At 54.8% G+C, this 12,114-nt stretch overlaps 1 protein-coding gene across 13 annotated transcripts in view; it reads left to right on the forward strand.

The window, feature by feature from the left end:
- PHRF1 (PHD and ring finger domains 1) overlaps nt 1–12,114 on the forward strand; it is a 32,065-nt gene that overhangs the window by 11,954 nt on the left and 7,997 nt on the right. For 11 of the 13 annotated variants that reach the window (XR_011524227.1, XR_011524228.1, XR_011524229.1 and 8 more), the window contains 5 exons: nt 1,866–1,984; nt 6,489–6,586; nt 6,866–7,041; nt 8,070–8,199; nt 11,777–11,907. Coding sequence is in view for 8 of the 13 variants with exons in the window: in XM_070565828.1 (XP_070421929.1) it covers nt 1,866–1,984; nt 6,489–6,586; nt 6,866–7,041; nt 8,070–8,199; nt 11,777–11,907 (654 nt within the window). In the remaining 5 variants the exon portion in view is untranslated. Of the gene's footprint in view, nt 1–1,865; nt 6,004–6,488; nt 6,587–6,865; nt 7,042–8,069; nt 8,200–11,776; nt 11,908–12,114 lie in introns of all 13 variants that reach the window. The other 2 variants (XM_070565832.1, XM_070565831.1) reach the window with 1 other exon arrangement.

Consider the following 12,114-nt stretch of genomic DNA (forward strand, 5'->3'; position numbering starts at 1 on the left):
GGGTGGGTAGGCAGGCGGGGAATCGAGGGGTGGCACTGGTGTGGGCTCTCTCTCAGACTTCCTTTCTCCGCTCCACACGCCTTTTCTGCATCTCAGAGCCTGTCTCTTCTCAAGCCACAGCAGCCATGGGGCCCAGGGAAGGTCTGGGTAGAGCCCAGACCTTGGAGAGGAGGCCAGTTCTCTTGGGACCAGATTTCTTAAAGTACCTGGCAGGAGCATTTGCCATGAGGGCTAAGAAGAGGAAGGGTTTTCATCTGCTCTTCAGTGATTGCTTTTGCTTATCTGCTGTTCAGAGACTTGAAAGGCCTCCACACGTCTTCTGTGGTGGAGGAGTAGCCTTAGAAGACTCAGGGAGACAGCCTTCGCCTTCGATCTTCTGAAGATTCTTACAGCTGTAGGGCTGCTTTTTATTTACCTAGACACAGAGCCGTAGCCCCGGGACTCTGGGCCCGCTGCATGCAAATTTCTCCCGGAGACCAGCTGTGCTGGGCTGTGCTGACTCAGGCCTCCTGCCTCCTCCTCACACTCGTCTTCCCTGGAGCCCCAGGCCTGCGCCGAGGCCTCGGGGTGTGTTGGCAGTCACCACGAAGGCAGTCCTCATTCATGTGGAAGGTCTGCCCACTGAGTCTGTGGATCCTGAGCTCCACTCTAGGCGTGCAGAGAGTCCTGTGACGCATGAGCTAGTCCAGTTGGAGGAAAAGATCAGAGAGTGCCTCCAGGTCCAGCACAGAGTGGGGGTTGGCAGGAGGACCCTGTGTCCCCACCTGGTGCTAGAGTAAGAGCAGAGAGCTTGGCTGGGGCACGTCATCTGGGGGAGGGGGTTGCTGAGGAAGTGAAGAGCAGAGGTTCTGTTCCCCAGGGTGGAGGTGGGGGCGAGGAGACGCAGGTCGCAGGTGGCGGCTCATTTGGAGAGGGCGTGCCCACAGGCCTTGCACGTGTTGAGGCTGAGTAAATTGCAGCCTAATTAATTTTGTCCCTGAGACTACCTGTAAAATGGGGAGTTCTCAGTGTGTAGCCGTGACTGGTCAGGGGCAGCAGGCCTGTAAAGTGAGGGGTTCTCAGTATGTAGCCATGACCGGCCAGGGGCAGCAGGCCTGTAAAGTGGGGGGTTCTCAGTGCGTAGCCGTGACTGGTCAGGGGCAGCAGGCCTGTAAAGTGGGGGGTTCTCAGTATGTAGCCATGACCGGCCAGGGGCAGCAGGCCTGTAAAGTGAGGGGTTCTCAGTGCGTAGCCGTGACTGGTCAGGGGCAGCAGGCCTGTAAAGTGGGGGGTTCTCAGTATGTAGCCGTGACTGGTCAGGGGCAGCAGGCCTGTAAAGTGGGGGGTTCTCAGTATGTAGCCGTGACTGGTCAGGGGCAGCAGGCCTGTAAAGTGGGGGGTTCTCAGTATGTAGCCGTGACCGGCCAGGGGCAGCAGCACATTTGACTGTCATTTTTCAGAGTTATGTTTCCATGTCTTTGCTTGATTATGTGACAGTTTTGAGAGATTAACAGCCCGCGACCTGAATTTGCTTTGCTGTCTGTAACTCAGGGTGCCTGTCCCGTGAAGCCTGTTGCACAGAGTGCATGGAGCCGGCTCCCGTCTGGCCTCAGTGCCCCGCGTGGTCACGTGCTCACTCTGCTTCCATGAGTCATACACTGTTTTCTGTTGAATTATTTTTTTCTCTTGGTTAACTATCCTGAAACAGTCAGGAGAAGGAAAGTCACTGTCTGCCTGTGAATTCAGAACCTCTGGGCCTGTGGAGCCCCAGTCGATTTTAAGAAGTTGATTGGTCTGCTCTGGATCAACTGCGCATTGTGACATGTGGGGGCTCTGGGCTCGGGGTGTCATTCGCCGTGTGATCAGCAGTGCTCTTCTGCCTTCAGATTCCAGTGGAGGATGCCCGAGCTGGAGAGGACGAAGAGGAAGACCCCACCTTCTGTGAGGTGTGTGGCAGGAGTGACCGGGAGGACCGGCTGCTCCTCTGTGATGGCTGTGACGCCGGGTAAGTGTGGGGCCCCTGCTGGCCCGTCCATGGTGGCACTCCTTACTGGAGCTTGAGAGGCAGATGGAGGCATTGTCTACTGCCCTTCGTCCCTGACCTGTAGGAAGTCAGTCTGTGAACTGCTGAGCCAGCCTCTGAGACTGGATTTTAATTACCCCGTTAGAGGGAAGTCCCACAGGCCTGCTGCTGTTCCATGCTCATCCCCACAGGTGTGCACTGCTGTGCTCGGTGATGCAAGGGCCCCACACTCGGTGGTGCGCCCACCTGTCCCCAGTGCGCTGGCTTCATCACATCGTTATCAGCAGCCAGCAGGCACCACAGGCTCTTTTCACTGTTGCTGTTCAGACCCTCCACCTGTTCCCTCCCCAAAGTATTCCCAGCTCCTCACAGAGACGCACATGATACATCAAGACAAAAAGAAGAAAGGCGAGGTCACAGGAGAAATCGGGGATATGGGGCTGGCCCGCAGGCCTTCTGTGAGGCCTGGCTCCGGTGGGAGGAGGGGCCTGTGACTGTGTCCGCCAACGCTTGTCTCCCTCGGACCTGCTTCCCAGCCACACTGCCGGTGACCCCTGCGTCCAGCAGTCCTTGGGAGCCTGGTATTGTCATCCCACAGTGACTGCTTTGTCTCCTGATTTCGGTTAGGCCCTCTTCCATGAGCCCATCTCAGGAGTTTTTCTGCTGTAAAACTGTGGTGAGAGGATTGTGGAAACCGTCCCCTTGGGACATGCACCCCAACAGGTAGTGAAGGAATCCAGTGAGGCTGGTAGATCTGAAACTTTCTCTTGGCAAAAACTAGCAGTTCTGAGGGCTGGGCTGTGAGGTAGCAAGAGGCAGGAAGGCGTGAGCCCCGGTGTCTGGGCGCCGGCCATGGGGGACGGGTGCCCGTGGAAGCACAAGTCTGCTCCACTACAGACGGTCCCCGCCTTGGCTTGGCCCCCTGACCAGGGCCTGCTCGCCTGTGACCTGCACTGTGGGTCACTGGCTCACTCCCCTGGCTGTGTGTTTGCGATTGGCATTTATCTTCCTAACACCCTGTTTCATCCGTCCGCCCTCCCCAGAGCCTGTGGCAAGGAATCCTGACCTCTTGCTCTGGATTTCAGGGGCCTTAGCAGCATCTCCCACCTTCTGTTCTTGCCCCAACCCTCTGGGCTCACACATTCCTTGTCCTCCCTCTTTTCTCACAGTCTTAGTTTGCACCCACATTTTGTGAATGCTCAACCTTGGCGATCTTGGCCTCTTAGGATTCCTACAGGTTGCCATGTCTACTATTGCCCCCTTAGCACGTTGTCGCTGTGAGTCTGGAGGACAGGAGTGGTGCCTTGGGGGTCCCCAGCCCTGTGAGTCCAGTGCTCTGTTGCTTGCCGTTGCTGTGCTTCGTGACTGAGAGTAGGAGGCTAAGTATGGTCTCATGGGGACACAGGGCTGAGAGGACACGGGGCTTAGCACTCAGAACACTGCTCACACACAAAATGCATCCTTCCGTGTTGTGGCCACTCTGGACATGCGAAGGGAGAGCCTGGAACAGCTGGACGCTGCAGGAGAGGCCACACGTGGTGGGAAGGAGAGACCTGGTCCCCACCCCTGCGTGGCCCTCATTGTTGGCCCTGCCTTCGCACCCCCCGCTCCCATGAACTTGTGTGCCTTCTGGTGGCTCTGGGGCAGCCTGTGGGCCAGGGTGAGGCTGTTGGAGCTTTCGCTCAAAAAGCCTAGTTTTTTCCTTATGCTTTTAAATCAAGCCTACAATTCTTACTTCTGTTAATTCTTGACATCCAGGTCTGTTTTTAATTCTATTAACTTTTTTTTTTTTTTACAAGATTTTATTTTTCCTATTTCTCCCCAAACCCCCCTGGTACATAGCTGTATATTTTTAGTTGTGGGTCCTTCTAGTTGTGGCCTCAGTGTGGCCTGATGAGTGGTGCCATGTCCACGCCCAGGATCCAAACCGGTGAAACCCTGGGCCACCGAAGCAGAGCGCACGAACTTAACCACTCAGCCACAGGGCCGGCCCCTAATTCTATTAACTTTTAACAGTGACTCTTGAGGACTTTTACAGCTTCATTAAATATTTTTTGCTGTTGTAAAATACATTTGTAAATACATTGACTTTTTTTATGTGCCTGAATTATTTAACAGATGAAACAAGTACATAAAAATCCTGATGGATCTAAAACATTAAAACTGATAAATATAGTGATTCTTAGACTTCTGAACATCCTCACACTCTTAATATTTGCAGTCTGCTAAATTTTCTTACAGTTAAGTCTTTCAACTTAAAAATCACAAGTCTAAAATTACTTCATTGACTCATTTTAAAATGGAATCACAAGGCTATCTGAAGACCCATAAATATGCCAGATTCTTTCACTGTTACATGAATAAAATACAGATTATTTCTTTCCTTCTTTTTTTTTTTTTTTTTTGAGGAAAATTAGCCCTGAGCTAACTACTGCCAGTCCTCCTCTTTTTTGCTGAGGAGGCCTGGCCCTGAGCTAACATCTGTGCCCATCTTCCTCTACTTTATATGTGGGACGCCTACCACAGCATGGTGTTCCAAGTGGTGCCATGTCCGCATCCGGGATCCGAACTGGCGAACCCCGGGCCCCTGAGAATCGGAACGTGCAAACTTAAGCACTGTGCCACCAGGCCAGCCCAGATTATTTCTGACTTTTTAAAAGTTTAGAATCTAGTTTAAAGATGTGTATTCACTAGGGAGATAGTTCAGGACCTCACCATGCCATGCAGCTGTGGCTGTCCCCGTTGCGTAGGAGGTTGGTTCCGGGCCGGCTGGGCCCCGGCAGAGTGGGGTGCTCTGCATGAGCACTGTGAGCCCTGTCCTGGTGACCAGTCTCGCGCTCCCCCACATTTGAGTCCACAGCCAGTCTCCTCCTGGAGTGACCTACAGTCGGCACAGACTGGCCGGGCTGGGTGCCTGTCACGTGCCCTGGTGGCCTCTGCTGGAAGCCCTGAAGCTCGGTGTGGGAACGTCGGTTGAACTATGTTGGGTCCTTGGAGTGCTTTGTAAGAAGCAACTGCTCAGTTCTTGACTTTGTTCCTGAGACCACATAGGGAGGACCTTCTCAGGCTGGAATCTACTTGGGGTTCTGGCGCGCTCCCCAGTATTTGCGCTGGCCTAGGCTTCCTGGCTTGTGTTCCAGGAGGAGTCGCCTCTCCCCACATCCATTCCCCCTGGTTCTGCTGAGGTCCCAGCAAGGAGTTCATGGGGGTGGGGTCCCCTCTGTGTCTTGGGATCGTCAGGCCTTTCAGCACCGAATGTAGTCCATGGTTATTAAGCTGGATTGAACTGGGGCTCGAGTGTAGTCCGTGGTTATTAAGCTGGATTGAACTGGGGCTCAAGTGTAGTCCGTGGTTATTAAGCTGGATTGAACTGGGGCTCGAGTGTAGTCCGTGGTTATTAAGCTGGATTGAACTGGGGCTCGAGTGTAGTCCGTGCTTATTAAGCTGGATTGAGCTGGGACTGGGGTCTTCAGGGGGTTTAGCGTGGTGTCCATGTTGGGTTTTGCCTGGCTCAGGGCTCTCTGCAGTCTTGGGATGAAGTTTGGAGAATCTGGCACAGACAGCCCATGCCCGCGGTGGCTCCTCTCAGACTTTGCTGGAGGACTGGTTAGAAACCACTAGCAGATAACGCGCGTCAGGCCATTCCTACTTCCCTGCAGCAAACATCTTTCTCCCTCATTAGCTCCCTAGACTGGGTGGTGAAGTGTGGGTGCCAGTGCTTGACACTGCTGGGCGCCCTGAGTGCTGGTGGGCCAGGGAGGAGGGGAGCTTATCAGAGACCACTGCCCAGGGGATGGTGGGCGCACAGCACCTGCCCCAATCGGAAGTTACAGAGCCACCCTGGGCCGCACTCCCGCTTTCTTAGCTCAATCCCTTGGTGTGGTATGGCTCCTGTGGAGAGTCTGCAGGCCGTGAGGACCCTCTTCAGAGGGCAGAGATGCCCGAAGCTTGCAGTGGCAGACTGTCCACCTGGCCTGCCAGTGGGAAGGACTACGGGAAAGGTAGGGAGAAGGGTCTCAAGTTCGAAGTGCATAGACCTCTGAGCAGGCCGGCGGGCACCGCCATGTCCTCTGGGTGGGATGTTGGAGTCGGCTTGGGGGAAGCCTGCGGGACTGGCAGGTCGCAGTCTGGCAAAGGCTCTTCCTGGCTGCTGTCAGCGCGTTCTTGCTGTCCTCACTGGCTTTCCTCTCACTGGGATAGGGAGCCCTGTGTCCCCCCAAACTCTTCCAGGGATCCCAGTACATAGATCAGGGCCCCACCTTCATGACCTTGTTGAACCTCCTAATCGCCTTCCTCAAAGGCCCTGTCTGCACATGCAGTCACTTTGGGCTTTAGGGCTTCAGCATATGGCTTTGAGGGGACACAGTTCAGTCCACGGCAGGGCACAGTGCAGCCTTGGGCGCATTTGAAGGTCTGCTTTGTGGCTCTTGGGTTGCGACAGTGAGGCAGGGGACGCCTGTGTGACTGGCACCGTCTCTACCTGTAGGTACCACATGGAGTGTTTGGACCCCCCTCTCCAGGAGGTGCCAGTGGACGAGTGGTTCTGTCCGGAGTGTGCTGCCCCTGGAGCTGCCCCTGCCGCCGGTATGCCCTGCCTCCCTCTCAGGCTGAGCGCCCCGAGGAGGCCGGGGCGGGCCTTATTGTCTCATGGGGAGAACTTCTAGGGCTTTCCGTCAGGGGGATGGCTTTTTGTTGCGCTGCTGGGTGGGAGCTGGAGGAGCACAACTGATCCCAGCTGCGTTTTGGTTCAGCTGGTTCAGGGCTTCCGGCCCTGAAGGTCTGGAGGCCCAGGCTCCAGGGAGACCCTCTGCGTCCTGTCACTCAGAGGGCATGCACATCAGCCCCAGACTTTTTTCTTCCAAGATGCGGGTCCTGTGAGTGAGGAGGAGGTCTCCTTGCTCTTGGCCGATGTGGTGCCCACCACCAGCCGACTTCGGCCTCGAGCAGGGAGGACCCGGGCCATCGCCAGGACACGGCAGAGTGAGAGAGTCCGAGCGACCGTGAACCGGAACCGGATCTCCACCGCCAGGAGGATCCAGGTAGGTGTGCGTGACACTATGGCCGCCCACAGGTACTGCAGGCCGCTCCTGGCTTGGCTCTTCTGGTGGCTGCACCCTGTCCTGCTGCGCCTCAGCTGCCTGATTGCTGGGCAGTGGGTGCATAGGAGGGCGTTGTCAGCAGTGCCGGGTAGTCAGGCCTGACCTGTGGTGGAGGGGCCAAGGCATGGTTGGTGACTGGGTCCCTCTAGGCCCCATTTGAGCTCCCTCAGTCTCCCTCCAGGTCTGCGCACCGTACCTGGGAGTGACCTGGTGCTGCTGCTCCTATGGCTCACTGTTAGATGCACACTCCTGTGTGTTTCCTGCAGGCGGCTGTGCAGTGAGGGGCAACGGGCATTGCTTTTCTACAGTCTGGGTGTTAGTCCATGGGAAGCCTGACACAGAACTGAGAATGGGTTGAGAAGACCGTGGGGACTCAGGCCCTGGTACCCCCATCACAGACACCCTCCCACCACCTGGGTTCCCAAAGCAGACGGTTCTGCCCCGCATCCCCCTCGTCCTTGGGTTACTGTTTCCTCCCGTCCCTTGAATGGACTCCTCTCTGCTCCAGCCACCCACCCCACCCCCACCCCCTCGGCTGTGCCGTGTACGCCTCTGCTCCGCACCCGGCGGCCTGGGCCTGGCAGCTCCCTCCACTCGCGCCTGGGGCTCTGCTTGCTCCTTCTCGTGGCTTGCCGGCCCTGCTCATCCTCCATTGTCACCCTGAACTCTCTTCTCCAGAGGTCTTCCCAGACCCCCTTCCCCCTTGCCCATCTTCAGGGCCTGAGCTGCCCTTGGGAAGCACTTGGCACTTTGTCTGCTGGAAGCAAGAGTGCGGTGCCAGCCTGGCCTGCTGCTGCCAGGCCGAGGGCCGCCAGCTTCTGGGGTTGGCTTGGCGGGGAGCTGAGGGCTCCCTCAAGGGGTCTGAGGTGGTGCCGGCCTCCGCAGTAGCCCTGCCTGGGGTCCTCCCTGTGGAAAGGGCGGGGTACGAGAAGCCACCCCACTGACCAGTGCTGCCCCCTGCTGTGTAGCACGTCCCAAGGTACCTCATGTCTTCCCTGCTTGACGAGACCATCGAAACCGTCGCCGCGGGTCTGAGCACTGCCGTGTATCAGCACCCCCTGACTCCTCGAGCCCCCGCCAAACGGAGAAGGAAAAGAGGTACGTCTGGGCACAGTGGCCTGGGCTGTGTCCCTGACAGCGGCAGGCCAGGTGCTCATCCCTACCAACAGCTGCGCCAGAGTGCAGCTAGTGGTCGGCTCCAGTTCTGCAGCCTCATTTTCTCAGGGAGCCGAAAATCCCACGCAGAAGCCCCTCGCGGCCAGGCGGATCTGGTCTGGTTTATCCCTGTAAATACCCCCAGGGCAGTGTTGTCTGTGCAGCAGCACCCTCTGCCTGTGTGTCAGGGTGACACTGGCCTCCCTGAATCGTGAGGACTGTTCTGGAGGACTTGGTGGAACAATTGCCGGGTTTCTTTTCCTAACGTGACGAAGCGCCCGTGTTGCCCGGGCCGAGCTCGTCCCTGTGGGCATGGTTGAAGTGGTGACTCAGAGTCCTTGCTGGTACAGTTACTCAGGTTTCCTAGTGCTGTTCTGTGTTAGTCTCAGCGACTGCGTCCCTAGAAGTTCTGTTCTTCCCTGGGAAGGAATAGGTGTCTAGGGAGGATGCATCTTGTTCCTCATCACGCCTTCATCCCACTTTCACACTGCTGGCCACTTCTAGCTCCGGTTCCAGCTGTCTGCCTTAGTTGGCTTTCTGTTCTGAGGAGGAGCTTTCCCTCTCCCCTCGGTTGTTCACTGAAATCAGCCTGGACTCATGGATTCCTGTTTTATTCAGTGGGTTACAATCTCTGCTCTTTTAAAAACCACCTGTATTGAGTTGTGTACATGTACAGTACAATGAGTCTGTACACGTGCAGTACAATGAGTCTGTACCTACAGTACAGTGTGTGTACACATACAGTACGAGTGTGTACACGTGGAGTGCAATGAGTGTCTCCACTGCACATGGCCCGTCCTTCTAGCCTGCGCCCCTGCCACCAGGCGGCCCTGTGTCCTTTCTATCCCTGTCTGTCCATTAGTTCTGCCTGTTCTCAAACTTGAGGTAACAAGACATTAGAAGTTCCTGAGTGTGTGCTCTGGTTCGTCGCTCAGCACAAGGATTCTGGAGTCATTGTAGCTGTGTGTGTCTGTGGTTAACTTCTGTTTGTCATTGAGGAACATCCCATGGCCTGAATACACTAGTCTGTTTCCCCAGCCGCTTGTGCTGGGCATCTGGGTTGTGTTCTGTGTGGCTCTGTGAGAGTGAAGATGCTGTGCGTGTCCTGCTGCGAGTCTTTTTGCAGGCAGGTGTTCTGTTTCTCCTGGGGAGCAGAGAGGAGTAGACTGCTTGGATCGTTGGGTGAATGTGTGTTTGAGGTCATGTGCCGACTTCTGCTCCCCTGAGTAACATCAGAGCTGTAGCTGCACCACATTCTCGCCAGTGCTGGGGAGAGTCAAGCGTGTGTCTTCCCTACACCCGCAGGCACAGAGCGGTCTCGTGGTCGCCGGTCTGTTCGACAGGTCCTGCCGGTGTTTTCCCCCCGTAGGTGCTGTGACAGCTTTGTTGCTTCTGTATGTGCTGCAAGTTAGCAGGGCCCTCTTCATGTGGCTCCCGTGGGCCCCTGCGGGGAGCTCTTGCCTTCCCAGTGAGAGCTGGAACTTAGAGACCAGGTCTGAGCTCGGTGATGCTCCCCTGCCGGTGGCTGACATTGTTCTAGCCCTATTTAGTGGCTACAACTAAGAAATATGTCGTAAGGTCCTACCAATTCCTGAGTTAAAATTCAGGCTTAGAGGGGTTTTGTGTCTTGTATCTCACATCTGTGTCTTCTTTTTCTCATGTCAGAAATCCCAGCTCTCAGTCCTAACACTGTGATTACTTGTCTGCGTCATCCCATTGCACAGAGAACAGTCTCGGAACAGAAACCTCGAGTTGCTAGCAGTGCGGTTGTTAGAGGCGGGGGTGGTGTTTCCCCCTCGTCCCTAATGTGGATCCCACTGAGGGCGTAACATGCAGAGTCCAGGTCACTTGGTTAGGCCACATTGGCTTTATTTTGCTTGAGGTTTTTTTTTTTTGCTTTGCTAGTGAATTTTTTATACTTTCTTCAGACTTAGGTCAAACCTGTGGAAGTGTGGGAAGAAATGAATAGTGAGCCCACTTAACTACCCGTCACCTGGCTTCAGCCCTCCTGGCCACTTCTGCCTCGTCTCTGCCCCCACTTCCTCCTCCCGTATCATTTTGAAGTAGATGCTTCACATCCACCGTCAGTATTCACAGTGTGTCTAAAGGAGGGAATCTTTCTTCTTAACCACAGTACTGTGGTCATGCCTGAGAAAACCAACAGTAATTTGTTGACATCATGAAATAGCCAGTCAATGTTGAAAGTTCTAATTGTGTCATAAATGTGATAGAATTTTAGAAACTATTTTTTTTAAATCGAGAGCCAGACAAGATCCATGTTGCATTGGTGGTTGTTGAGCCTGTGTCTGTGTCCTCTTGGTTGTGGAGGAGGTCAGGCCTTCTGTCCTGGAGCATCCCTCACGGTCTGATTTTGCCCACTGCACCATGGGCAGCCAGCAGCTGTCCTTGGCTGTCCACAGGTTCAAGTGGGTGCTTGTTTGCTTTGGTGTCTGCCAGGGGCAGGGGACAGGGGGGATGTTGTCAGTGCTCAGGGCTCAGATTGGGACCTTACTGAGGAAGGTCAGGAGAGCCTGACCCTGCGCTAGCTGCTTCCCAGTGCTGCGGTGCTTCTGCACAAAGCCACCTGACTGATGCCTTCGCCTGTTCCTCTTATCGACTGCTTCTCAGGACCACGGGGTTGCTTAGCAGCATCCTTCAGTGGACATCAGTTAGGGTTTTTAGCATCATTATGAACTCAGGGATTTAGGTGTATTTGATGTATCTTAATAGCATACATCGCGAAGCCAACCCCTCTGTCTGCCTTGGGTCCCTCTTCCCTGCGGGGCTTCCCGTGGATTTGCAGGGGGTGTTGGAGCGTCATAGGGTGCCTGTGGCCGCCCAGGGCTGGTTCCCACTGAGCCCAGAGCAGCACCCCCTGGGATGACTGACGGGCAGGGCTGACTCTGGCCATTCTGCAGTTTCCTTTTTAGGAAATGTCCAGTGAAATCATTCGTTTTCAGGCCTCTTGGGCGAGTTCTCTGTGGTTAGATCACCAACTGGGTCCAATGCATAGTCGTCCTTTCATTTTACTCTTGATTGTCACAGTTTGTTCTAATTTAATTTTGTTTCATAATTATTTGAAATATTTACCGGTTCTAAAAGTCAGATCTACAAATCAAAGTAGATTCCAAAGTCCTCGCTCCATGCTGCCCTCCCTCTCTCTCCTCCATGGAGGTGTTATTTTTTAAATTATGGTTTACTTTTCCATTTAAAAACCCCGAGCCAGGGAAAAGGGGGGGAGGGGGGAGGGCACAAAGGGGGAAGAGGTGTACCCACAACATGACTAACAATAATGTACAACTGAAAGCTCACAAGGTTGTAACCTATCATAACATTAATAAAAAAAAAAATTGGAAACAAATTAAATATCCAAATAGGAATCAAACCAAAAAAAAAAAACCCCGAGCCAGTGTGTACGGTTGTCCGTGTGCTGGTCCTGGTGGTGTGGGGCACCTCCTGGAGGGGATGCCTGGGGCAGGGGCTGTGCACAGTGAGCACAGACTGTCTGTCCTCTTTGTAGGAAGACGGAGGAAAGCGTCAGGAAGGAAGAAGACCCCATCCAAATCATCCGTGACGGGCAAGAGGAGCTCCGGGACAAGATCTAAGAAACGCCAGGGCCGCGTGAGGAGGAGGACGGGGAAGAAGAGAAAGGTAGTCTGGTGGCGATGTCCACGTTCTGCCCTTGACCCCTTTGTGTGGTTAGGTGGGGGAGGGGGGTCACAGAAGCAGCCTCTCCTCTGTGTTTGCTTAGAGACTCACTGATGAGAACGAACACTTCTACAGCCCAGATTGGGTACAGGATGTTTCCCAGGACCCTTTGGAGGCAGACATCCTCAGGGGTTGTGTGTGACTCCCAGA

This window comes from Equus przewalskii, chromosome 11 (genome assembly GCF_037783145.1).
Source record: "Equus przewalskii isolate Varuska chromosome 11, EquPr2, whole genome shotgun sequence".
In the NCBI taxonomy this organism is placed as follows: domain Eukaryota; kingdom Metazoa; phylum Chordata; class Mammalia; order Perissodactyla; family Equidae; genus Equus; species Equus przewalskii.